Raw genomic sequence first — 13,251 nt, 5'->3', positions numbered from 1 at the left:
AGCGGAGGCTGAACGCCGCCAGACTGATGCAGTCTGAGCGGATCCGCTCCATTCAGACTGCATCAGGGCTGGACGGAGGCGTTCGGGTCCGCTCGTGAGCTCCTTCAAACGAAGCTCACGAGCGGACCGACGAACGCTAGTGTGAAAGTAGCCTAAGGAGATCACAGAGAGGCACCGAGCGTTATCAATCATGTTAATGCTCCGTGCTTCTGCTGTCCGCATCGGGTCTTGGCTGTCATTCACGGAGCGGATGTCACGCACGGCATCCACTCGTGTGAAACAGCCCTTACAGGCACGGACTTGTGTCTGACCCTTCACCAGAACTCAGAAGTGTATGGCACATGTTATGCTGTGCTCTAGAATTATAGATGATATGTCATGGCTGACAAGTTTGCGTCCAGTTCACATCCCCTTTTCAGCCCATATTTGGCGTCGTATAAGCCTGCAAAGCATATGTGACTAATGTTTTTATAGGGCTTCGTTGACACTACAGATGCTAGAAGGGTGTTCATTTAGCTTCTGTCAGGCTGTAGTATGCTGACATACCTTCTTGTTTCTGGTATGGAGTGCTGTAGTAGGCTACGCTATTCTGTTCATGGGTGTATAGTAAAAAAATAAAGTATACTGCACAGTACACTTTTATTTTTGTAATACAGGATGTCTGTGTTCAATGTATCCCACTGTATACCTATGCAGAGGGATATGTCAAAGCCTCACGTCAGGAATTTTTAAGAAACACAGGCTCAAATGGTGATGTGAGCAGTGCCTAGGTGATGGAGAAAAGCCAACTGTCATCCTTTTTTTTGCAGGTGTTGCTTTGCATTTTAGAGGGTTTGTGCAGTGTCAGGATATTGACTATACTCAGGGCAGGTCATCAATATCAAATTAGTGGGGATCTGACTCCTGGCAGTCCCGCTGATCAGCTGGTTGAAAAGACTGAGGCGCTTGTGCGAGTGCTGTGTCCTCTTCATTGCTTAGCTGTATGCCATGCAGATTGTAGCAGTGTTGCAGTGTATTTTCAGTCTTCCTCTTCCGTTCACTTGACGGTGTAATATCGCTGCTACAAATGGCGCACATGAAAACACTGAATGGAATGCAGTGCTGCGGCCTCTTAAGTCAGCTGATGGGGTCAGACCCCCGCTGATCTGATTTTGATGACCTATCCTGAGCGATAGGTCATTAATATCCTGACACTGCACTACTCCTTTAGAAGTATACCAGGTCCAGCCTTAGGTTAGATAGTGTTTGTGCAGAATTCGTTTTCGTTCCTTCTTGCATATGTGCAATTGGAGATGAATCTATTTGTATATCATGCATCAAGACGACTTGTGATGATATCAGTATTGGTACTAAAATTCATGATTTATAAATTCACACATAGGAGAGAAGAGCAATAAAAAAAAAATACAAAGGTATAAGGATTAAAACACAAAAGGCATTATTGTGTTTTAGTAATAAACCCTTGATGGCAGCTCGCCCAAAATACTGTAGATAAAGATACAATACTGTAAATGGCTCACAAATCGCACTGCACTGTTAGTGGGGGGTAGTTTATTGGGTTTTGCGGTAATAGATTTTTGAACATTTTATTAAAATTACCCTCCAAGTGCACAGAGATATGTGATCTATATTTGAATTATTAATGTAAAAATCCCATAAATTACATAGTATTGTAATGTCCAAATCTAGTGCCAGCTATTGCTGGTTCCATACAATAATGCCAACAATAGCACTCTTTATGCCTTCCAGACATAACCTAGTGGTGGCCTTACAATAGTGCTAGTCAAAGGGTCTATCCCATAATTAATGTAAAAATTGAAAATCAGACATCCTACAGTACATGACAATACCTTTTTAACAAAGCTAGAACCAGCCCTGTACCTCACATGGATCCAGAGATCTCCCCATTCATTGCTCTACTAGATTTATATCAAGGGGGGGGTCTTTACTGCTGCTGCTCAGGGGGCGTGTCCATGCTCTTCCTATCACAGCTCAGGGGGCGTGTCCATGCTCTTCCTATCACAGCTCAGGGGGCAGTTGAAAGATGAAACTGAGCATGTGTGGCCTTTTCAGTGAGCTGGACAAAAATAATAAATAACAAACAGGTGGCGCTATACAGATACATTTTATTGAATAATTCAATGGCTATGCTAAATTTTTAATTGCATGCAATTATAAAAGAAATCGGATCAAGGTGCTGGTTTGAAAATTATAGAATATTTTTCTTGGGAAAACCCCTCTAAAGTGGTTTCCAAAGAATAGTGCCAGTTATAGTAGTGCCCATACAATACTGATAACTGAAGTAGTGTAAGGTTCAATTCCCCATGCAGTTTTTAAAGCATTTTCTTGAACCAAAAGTGGATTGAAAGGAAATAAGTATGAGGAAAGACCTGTTGTACACTCATTGCATATTGATGGCACTATCGTGTGGGTACTGCTATGACTGGCACTATTGTATGGACGCTTCTCTGCACCCATGTTATCTGTCTGTTATTTTAAGAGGCACGGTTTTGTCATCTAAGACGTTTGACATATCTACATAATAAGCCATAAATGCCTGCCGATTCATGCCCCACCTTTGGGTCTCTCCCATATCTACTGTAAATCAGGGTTTTCCCATCAACCACATTCAAGTGGAGAACTAATGGAGAGGTAGGAATGCATGTCTGCTGATCTCTATTGACTCCCATGGAAGTCCATAGAGAAGTTCCTATGATATTAAATGCATATAGCTGTGCACATATGTCCTTTCTTTCTCCATATGGATGTGTCCTCACTAGGCGGGATAGGAGCCAGAAAACCCCCCTTTCTGGAGCAAGGTGCCGGTCAGGTAGAATCCACAGGCAATTATGGAATGTCCTGTACCTATGCCATAAATGTCTAATAGTCCTTTAACTGTGTTCAGAAGAAAATGCATGGGTCGCCGCTGCCCATACATTATCAGTAGCTATTCTTCCAGACCCCCTCCCACCTTGCAAATGTTGAAGATTTTATAACTGTATAAAATTTTATGTCACCCTGTCCTATTATTATTCTACATCTCATGTGGCAATAGGTACAGTGTTTAGACTATACCAACTGCAAATACACTGGATGATGCAGGAAATGCACCATTCCCAGTACAGAGTGATGGCATATTGCTGGGACCCCCACCATCTTTGAGAATGAAGGGACAGTAAGTAGTCCTCGTTTGGCTCTGTGGCATCTTCACAATTCTCAGCCGCCAAAATGTCCTAGAACTTTCTGTGGTGGGAATACCGGCCCTTTCAAAGGGTTTCTCCAGAGCATTTTAAAGAGGACCTTTCACTAGAATAAAAAATGTAAACTAAGCATGCAGACATGGAGAGCGGCGCCCAGGGATCTCCCTGCACTTACTATTATCCCTGGGTGCCGCTCCGTTCTACCGGTATAGCCTCCGGTATCTTCATAGTTAGGCTCCACCCAGGGGAACCTGCCGGCGTCTCCTTCTCTCATGCTGTAGCGCTGGCCAATCGCAGCGCTCAGCTAATAGCCTGAGAGAAAAAAAAAACTCTCAGGCTATGAGCCGAGTGCTGCGATTGGCCAGCGCTACAGCCTGGGAGAAGGAGACGTCGGCAGGCTCCACCCAGTCGAGCTGAACATATGAAGATACCGGAGCCTATCCCGGGAGAACGGAGCTTAAAGAGGACCTTTCACTAGAATAAAAAATGTAAACTAAGTATACAGACATGGAGCGCGGCGCCCGGGGATCTCCCTGCACTTACTGTTATACCTGGGCGCCGCTCTCCATGTCTGTATACTTAGTTTACATTTTTTATTCTAGTGAAAGGTCCTCTTTAAGTTATGGCATATTTGTAGACTATACCAATATCATTATTTTGGGCCAGTAAAACGGAGCAGACCCTTCATCTTTTTCTCCTCCAGACTCTGTGTAGGTTCTGCAACGCAGAGTTTTGCACAGTGAATATGTGCCATGGCATAAATGCTTATTGTTGGAATACCCCTTTAATCCTTTCAAGACCAGGCCATTTTTCACCTTCGTGACCAGGCTTAATTTTGCAAATCTGACATGTCACTTTATTTGCTAATAACTTTGGAATACTTTTATTTATCCAAACCATTCTGAGATTGTTTTCTCGTGACATCTCGTACTTAACGTTAGGGGTAAATTTGGGTCGATAAGTTATACCTTTATATTATAAAAAAAAATTGGAATAAAAATTAATTTTTTTAATTTGAATTTCTACGCATTAAAGTCAGATAGTGATACCTCATTAGATAGTTTTTACTTAAGATTCCCTATATGTCTACTTTATGTTGGCATCATTTTGAAAATCACATTTTATTTTTTTAGGACGTTAGAAGGCTTAGAATTTAAGGAGGAATTTTTCAACTTTCCTATAAAAAAAATTCAAGGACCAACTTTTTCAAGGACCAATTCAGTTCTGAAGTCACTTTGAGGTCCTAACATAATAGAAACCACCCATAAATGACCCCATTTTAGAAACTACACCCCTCAAATTACTTAAAACTGGTTTTGCAAACTATGTTAACCCTTTAGGTGTCCCACAAGAATTAAATGGAGGTGAAATTAGCAATTTTCTGTTTTTGTGCAGATTTAAAATTTTGATCCAATTTTTTTTCTATAACACAGCAAGGGTTAACAGCAAATTGAACCTTAATATTTATTACCCTGATTCTGCAGTTTACAGAAACACCCGATTTATGTTTATAAACGGCTGTATGGGCACTCGGCAGGGTTCAGAAGGAAAGGAGCCACATATGGTTTTTGGAGAGCAGATTTGCTGGAATAGCTTTTGAGTGTCGTGTCATATTTGAAGGCACACTAGGGCGCCCCTACAGTTGAAACTGTCCCAAAGTGACTCTATTTTGCAAACTACACCTCTCAAATAACTCATTGAGGGGTTTACTGACCACTTTTATCTCAGAGGTGTTTCATCATAATTAGAAACACATGGCTGTGAAAATGAAAAATTATATTTTTTACAAGAAAAATTCACCAAAAAGCCCAAAGTTATAACAGGAGAAAATACACCCCATACTTTGTTACCCATTTTCTCCTGAATACACCGTATGTGGTTGTAAACTGCTGTATGAGCAGACGGCAGAATTCAAAAGCAAAGGAGCGGCATCTACATTTTCTAACATGAAATTTGCTGAAATAGATTTTAAGGGTCATAAATTTTATTTTTTTTGTTAGCTGAGCTGTGTGCGGGCACATTTTTTGCGGGATGAGCTTTAGTTTTTAATGGTGACATTTTTGGGTACATATGACTTTTTTTTTTTTTATGAGGTGAAGTGGCTAATATTGCAATTCTGCCAGTCTTATTTTATTTTTTTTATTTTTTTATGGGGGTCTCCATGTGGTATACTTGATAAGATAGTTGTATTCTGTGGGTTGATATGGTTCTGGCGATACTAAGTTTTTATTGTTTTTATTCATGTCCTACCACTTTTATATCATAAATTTACTTTTTATTAAACTTTTTTTTTTTTCATCGCCAATTTGAAGACCCATAACTCTTTTTTTTTTTTTTTTCATCAATTTAGCTGCGTGAGAGCTTGTTTTTTTTGCAGGACAGGCTGTAATTTTTATTGGTACAATGTTGGGGTCTATATGACTTTTTGAGTGCTTTTTAATAATTTTTCTAGGAGATGAATCTGGCAAAAATTGCATTTCTGTCAGTGTTTTTATTCTTATTTATTATGGGGTTCTCCATGTGGTATATTTTATATCATAATTTTATTCTGTGGGATGATATGGTTATAGCGACACCAAAATTGTAGTTTTTTTTTTTTTTGCATCACCAGAATCTAAAACCCATAATCTTTTTTTTGTTTCCATCAACATAGTTGTATGAGGGCTTATTTTGGCTGTAGTTTTTATTGGTATTATTTTTGAGATGCATATGACTTTTTGATCACTTTTTATTAAATATTTTTGGGAGTTGAAGCTAAAAAAATAAAAAAAAAAATGCAATTCTGCCATTATTTATTTACATTTTTTTACAGCGTTCACTATGCGGGATTAGTGCCGTGATTATTTTATAGATCAGGTCATTACGGACACGGTGATACCAATTATGTGTAGTAATTTTTTTATTTTTTAATCTCTTATAAATGAGCTGCTAAAATTTACGTTTTTACTTTTTTTTTAACTTTTTTTTTTTTCTCACTTTTTTTCTTATCAAGTCCCACTTGGATCTTGAACATCCATAGAAACATAGAATGTGTCGGCAGATAAGAACCATTTGGCCCATCTAGTCTGCCCAATATACTGAATACTATGAATAGCCCTTGGCCCTATCTTATATGAAGGATGGCCTTATGCCTATCCCATGCATGCTTAAACTCCTCCACTGTATTTGCAGCTACCACTTCTGCAGGGAGGCTATTCCATGCATCCACTACTCTCTCAGTAAAGTAATACTTCCTGATATTACTTAACCTTTGCCCCTCTAATTTAAAACTATGTCCTCTTCTGTTGAAGTTTTATCCTGCAATCAATGTACTAGTTTAGTAGCTCTTCTCCGAACTCTCTCTAAAGTATCAATATCCTTCTGGAGATATGGTCTCCAGTACTGCGCACAACACTTCAAATGAGGTCTCACTAGTGCTCTGTAGAGCGGCATGAGCACCTCCCTCTTTCTACTTGTAATCCCTCTCTCTATACACCCAAGCATTATGCTAGCATTTCCTGCTGCTCTATGACATTGTCTGCCTACCTTTAAGTCTTCTGAAATAATGACCCCCAAATCCCTTTCCTCAGATACTGTGGTTAGGACTGTATCACTGATTTTATATTCTGCTCTTGGGTATTTATGCCCCAGGTGCATTATCTTGCACTTATCAACATAAAATTTTAGTTGCCAGATTTTTGACCATTCCTCTAGTTTTCCTAAATCCTTTTCCATTTGGTGTATCCCTCCAGGAACATCAACCCTGTTACAAATCTTTGTGTCATCAGCAAAAAGACACACCTTACCATCGAGGCCTTCTGCAATTTCGCTGATAAAGATATTAAACAATATGGGTCCCAGAACAGATCCCTGAGGTACCCCACTGGTAACAAGACCATGGTCTGAATATTATACTCCATTGACTACAACCCTCTGTCTGTCCCTCAGCCACTGCCTAATCCATTCAACAATATGGGAGTCCAAGCTCAAAGACTGCAGTTCATTGATAAGCCTTCTATGTGGGACAGTATCGAAAGCCTTACTAAGGTCCAGATTAGCCATATATTATTTTAGTCACCCAATCAAAAAAATCAATAAGATTAGTTTGACATGATCTCCCTGAAGTAAACCCATGCTGTTTTTCATCTTTCAATCCATGGGATTTTAGATGTTCCACAATCCTCTCCTTAAGGCCTCTTTCACACTACCGTTCCCCCCCCCCCCCCCCGTTTTGCAGGCCTTTTTTTGCGTTTGTTTTTTGCGTATACAGAACCATTCATTTCAATGGTTCCACAAAAAAACGGAATGTACTCAGTATGCATTCCGTTTCCGTATTTCCGTTCCTTAAAGGATAGAACATGTCCTATTATTGCCTGCAAATCACGTTCCGTGGCTCCATTGAAGTCCATGGGTCCACAAAAAAAAACGGAACACATACAGAAGTGCATCCGTATGTCTTCCGTATCTGTTCCGTTTTTGCGGAACCATCTATTGAAAATGTTATGCCCAGCCCAATTTTTTCTATGTAATTACTGTATACTGTATATGCCATACGGAAAAATGGAACGGAAAAACAACGGAAACGGAACAACTGATCTGTGAAAAACGGACCGCAAAACACTGAAATAGGCCTCTTTCACACTACCGTATGGTTTCCATTAATTTCCCCACTATTGATGTCAGGCTTCTTACTGGCCTATAGTTGCCCGATTCCTCCCTACTACCTTTCTTGTGAATGGAAATGAGCAAATGTTGTGCCCAATCTTCTGGGACGACTCCTGTTACCAGTGATTGGGAAAATAAATCTGTTAATGGTTTTGCTAGTACACCGCTAAGCTCTTTTAATAGCTTTGGGTGTATCCCATCAGGCCCCTGTGACATATTTGTATTATTTTAGACAGCTGACTTAGAACCTCTTCCTCTGTAAAGACACATCCATCAAAAGATTCATTAGTATTCCTCCCTAACTGAGGTCCTTTTCCTTCATTTTCCTTTGGAAAAACTGAACAGAAGTATTCAGTTAGAGGCAGTCATCTAGTTCTTTATCTTCTTCCATATACCTTCCTTGTTTTGTTTTTAATTTGGTAATTCCTTGTTTTAGCTTCCTTGTTTTAGTTTCCTATTTTTCAATTATGTATCTGAAGAATGTCTTATCGCCTTTTATCACTGACTGAGCTAATTTGTCTTCTGCCTGTGCTTTAGAAGCTCTTATGACTTGCTTGGCCTCTCTCTGCCTAATCTTATAAATTTACCTGTCATCCTCGTTTTGTTTTTTATAATTACTAAATGCTATCTTTTTGTTTTTAATAATTTTGGCCACTTCAGCTGAGTACCACAGTGGTCTCTTCCTTTCTTTGCTTTTACTGACAAGCCGAATGCAATTATCTGTTGCCTTCAATAGTGCCACTTTTAAGTAGTCCCATTTCTCCTGGACTCCATTGAAACTGTTCCAATCTGATAGGGACTCGTATACCACTAATCTAATTTCAGAATAGTCTGTTTTTCTAAAACTTTAGTTTTTGTGTGGTGTGACTAAGTCACTGTACTTATAGTAAACCACACTGACTGGTGATCACTAGATCCCAAGCTTTCCCCTACAGTAATATCAGATTCCAAATTCCCATTTGTGAATACTAAATCTAAAATGGCCTCCTTCCGGGTTGGCTCCTCAACTACTTGCTGTAGAGATAATCCCAGTAGGGAATTTAGAATATCTGTACTCCTGGCAGAACTAGCTATTTTGGTTTTCCAGTTTACATCAGGAAGATTAAAGTCTCCCATAATGATAACGTCCCCCTTCAATGTCATTTTAGCTATTTCCTCAACTAGTAGATCATCTAATTCTTTGACTTGGCCAGGTGGTCTATATATCACACCTACACGAGTTACCTTATGATTATCAAGCTGCAAGGTAGCCCAAACTGACTCTAAATTGGTCTCGCTAACTTGTATTAGATTAGATTTTGCATTGCAAAGTATAATACTATCCGTTTTACACTGATATATTGCAACACTGGATGCCTTTGCAAGGCGTCCAGTTGCCATGGCAACCACCAGGCCGCTGCCATCGCAGCGTGGCAGCCCGATGGTTGAGAGAGGGAGCCCCCTCCCTCTGTTAATCCCTTGGATGCCGCTGACAACGGCATCTAAGGGGTTACAGCAGAGTATCAGCATACAGCTGACACTCGCTGCTGATGGTGGCGGATCAGGAACAGAGCCGCCACCATCAGATACAGCAGGTCCACCGCACAAGGGGGCACAGAGGAGGACTGTGGAGGGGACACAGTTGGGCAGAGGACATGGATGGGGGCAGTGGTCATGGATTGGGGCAGGCGGGCACAGTTGCCGACACATACATGGTGCACGGCCGGCAAAGCTGGAGGCAGGGCGCACAGAAGGGGGCACAGATCGGGGCAGGGGGATCACATATTGGGGCCCACAGATCGGAGCACACACTACCTGATTTCAGGTAGTGCAGATCAGAGACTGAAATCGGCACTTTTACACTGCAGCGGCATTACTGGACTCTGCACTGTCCGTGGCAGGGGCAGAAGCTTTAATCCAAGCGCTTTGCAGCGCTTGGTTTAAAGAGCTGCCATGGCGTTTATATACGTGCTGTCTGCATGGGGTATGTGCAGATAGCATGTATACAGCCGTATGGCAGTCGGGAAGGGGTTAAAGTCCGAAGCTTAGCATGACGATAAAATGTGGCGTGATGTATGGATGCTGTAATAAGAAGATACTGTTCTGCATTGTACCTATAGAAAGTGCACTGTGGCCTTCTAAGCACTGCGGTAATTATGATGAATATTTCATGTAAAAGCACGTAGTTCTGGTTGTTTCTCATGGCCAGAAAATATATTTATTATTAGAAAGCAAAGATATCTGTGCACTTGTATTTGAGGAATATCATTTGTGACGGTGGCATTTAAAGGCTGGAACGCCCTGCAGATATACAGGATTATAAAAATGCTATTGGTCCCTCTGAAGTTAATTTATGGATAGGGCATTGTGGATCCTTTGTATAAGCCTCACTTGGCTTCTCCGGCTTTTTATTGCCTGGTTCCTTGCTCCCCCTCCCTTCCTAGCACTCATCCCCCTCCTTTGCTCATATGGGGTGGGGTTAAGCCACCTCACTAATACAGAGATCTGTACATCCAATCGGCTGTAGGCTTGGTGTAAGGTGCCTGTGATCTGAACACTGCAGAGAGATGCAGGGAGATGTCTCAGTCTGTAAGATGTCTGTCTGAAGCAAGCATCAATTGCGGGATGAGAGGGAGGATGTGTGCTGCTTCCCTAATGACATGTCTACATTGCAAGCAGAAGGTGGTGCTCGGAGAAGTGGATCCTTAGCTTATCTGAATGCATGTATTGTATGTGCTGTGTAAATGCACCAGAGACATGGGGAATTCTGTCAGCTGTGTGCGGAAGCCCAAGGAGAAGAGACCCGGAAAAGAAAAGCAGCCCCAGTCTGGGAAGAAAAAGAGACCTTTCTGGAGGAAGAAAAAAGATGAAGATACCAATCAGGAACAAATGGATGAAAAGAACGAAGTAAGGAAAGAAGCCAAGGATGTTGCAAATAACACACGTGCACCTATTGAAGATCCTGAGGGCACCGGTAGCATTCCTACCGAAGAAGGGAGAGTGCTCCAGGTCAGAGAGAAATTTCATGGCATGGTGCATAGAGCTCAGCTGCTGGATCCTAGGACTACTCCAGAGTCCCCACCATTAGGGACCACAGTCATTGCTCGTATATTGGACAACCCAGCAGAAAAGAAGCAACAATCGGTCAGCACTGTGGTAGCTTTTGACCGGGCTGGTAACAGCCGAGCTATTCTGCTGCCTGTCAGGGATGATGACCTGGAAAAATATGTTGGCCACAGGACTAGATCATGTGAAGAAACTAACCTTGGATTGTCCTCTCAGCCAAAGGAGGAAACAGAAAGGAGCATACCCATCACACTGTCCTGGGGACCTGAACTCTCTTCCTCCGGATATGGCAGTGAGCCCCTATCACAGCTGGAGCAGGTGGGATCTCTGGGTCTTGGTGATCATATGCCTTTTGTGTAGCATATCTTGCCCTTTTATTTATTTTTTTAAGTAAGTGTCCCGTAGAGTAAGTAGCAAAATGCTTTATCGGAATCGGTATCTGAATTACAGGTTGAAAAATGGGATTTTAATGGCAGAGCAAGTTTCCAGAGAAATGTGCTTGTGATTTGAGCAGATAGTCGGAGCATACATCTAGTGTGAAAAGTCGCACTTTGCTTTGATTAATGCAGCGCGAGGTAGCGATGAGCACCGATAAGTGGTTAAGTTTGTCATCTATTTCTTTCTACAGATCTCTGATATTTATGTCAGCGGAGAATCAGGAGATATGTCTGCCAAGGAAAAGCTGCTCCTATGGACGCAGAAGGTGACGGCAGGATACATTGGGGTGAAATGCACCAACTTTTCTTCTTGCTGGAGTGATGGCAAGATGTTTAATGCCATTATTCACCGCTACAGGTTAGTCAATGTGTAGACCAAGCAATATAGAAGAATCAAGTTTAAGATCTGAGAATTGAAGCCATTGTCTTTCTGTTTACAGACCTGACCTGGTAGACATGCAGAAAGTGGAAATTCAGAGCAACCGGGAAAACCTAGAGCAGGCGTTTGAGATAGCAGAGAGTCTGGGGGTCACCCGATTATTAGATGCTGAAGGTCTGTACTGCCAATTAATATTCTTAATAGTTATATGATAATGTGTAGAGATTTTACTTAACATTGCCTCTGGTTCACTTCAGATGTGGATGTGAGTTCTCCTGATGAAAAGTCTGTGATCACGTATGTGTCTTCTATATATGATGCCTTCCCTAAAGTCCCAGAAGGAGGAGAAGGGGTCAGTGCCACTGTAAGTTTTGTTCAGGATGGTCCTGGTAGTCGTGTTAGTAGGGGTTAGGGCATACTGCTCACATCTCTCATCTGGCTTCCACTTACAGGAAATAGACTCCAATTGGTTGGAGTATCAGGAGAGAGTAATGTCCATTACACAGTGGATCCGCCAGCATGTACTTCTGATGTCTGACAAATCATTTCCACAGAATCCTGTGGAGTTAAAGGTACAGTTATCCAGTCTCTCATTAGAGCAGTCACATTGATGTATAGTGGACACGTGTTATTCATGTTTGTCACTTCTAGGCACTTTATAATCAGTATGTACATGTAAAAGAAACTGAAATTCCAGCAAAAGAACAGGAAAAGGCACAGATTCAGAAATTATATCAGATGTTACAGGTAAGGTTTGGTTAATTTGTTTTGGTGATATTAAGATGACTGTACACCTTGGCTACCAGATGTACGCTTGCTTAGTCAAAAGCTATTCCTTCGGGGATGCCTCCGATAAACATACTTGACTGAGCATGCATGTGTTCTTAAAAGGAAGGGGGTCACACCTCTGGCATAGCTACCATACCCACAAAGGATTGGTAATGTTGAAATCCACTATGCCCAACCCTTCTTTCCCACCACCATCTGCTATTGGAGGAGATCTTTAGTTCAATAATTTCCCCAAATGTTTTTTTTTTTTTTTAATGTAAGCACACCTGTCATTTTTTTAAATGGTTAGAATAATCTACCTACCACACTTCCTTAAAGGAGGATATCCATGAAATGATATATCACCAATCCACAGGATCTTGAAGTCCCTGCGAGATCCCGAGAACAAGGGGTTCCTGAGTCCTCTCTCTGAAAGGAGTGCGCTTCTCCATTCACTTCTGTAGGGCGGATATAGTCAGCAGTTACACCGGTCACATACGGCACTGTCAGATATTTTTTCAATAATTTTTGTAAACTAGGCTTTATGAAATGGTCATACATTGACCTACTGTATTTTTCGGACTATAAGACCCACCAGACCATAAGGCTTACCGGATATAGAGGGGAAAAAAATAAGAAAAAATATATTTTTTTCACCAGACCTCCAGATGAGACCCCGACACTCCATCGACTTCAGGTCAGCCCCCGAATCTCCATCAGTCCTCAGATCAGACCCCAAGCTCCATCAGACCTCAGATCAGACCCCCATCATACCTCT

General features: G+C 41.4%; 1 protein-coding gene across 1 annotated transcript in view; it reads left to right on the top strand.

The window, feature by feature from the left end:
• Nucleotides 1-13,251, top strand: part of LOC122932160 (microtubule-actin cross-linking factor 1-like) — a 259,477-nt gene that overhangs the window by 67,131 nt on the left and 179,095 nt on the right. The window contains 5 exon segments of the mRNA XM_044286418.1: nt 11,518-11,684; nt 11,767-11,879; nt 11,963-12,069; nt 12,158-12,277; nt 12,357-12,452. Of these exon segments, the coding sequence (XP_044142353.1) occupies nt 11,518-11,684; nt 11,767-11,879; nt 11,963-12,069; nt 12,158-12,277; nt 12,357-12,452 (603 nt within the window).

Source organism: Bufo gargarizans, chromosome 3 (assembly GCF_014858855.1).
Source record: "Bufo gargarizans isolate SCDJY-AF-19 chromosome 3, ASM1485885v1, whole genome shotgun sequence".
Classification (NCBI taxonomy): domain Eukaryota; kingdom Metazoa; phylum Chordata; class Amphibia; order Anura; family Bufonidae; genus Bufo; species Bufo gargarizans.
This window is presented reverse-complemented; position numbering and strand designations above follow the sequence as displayed.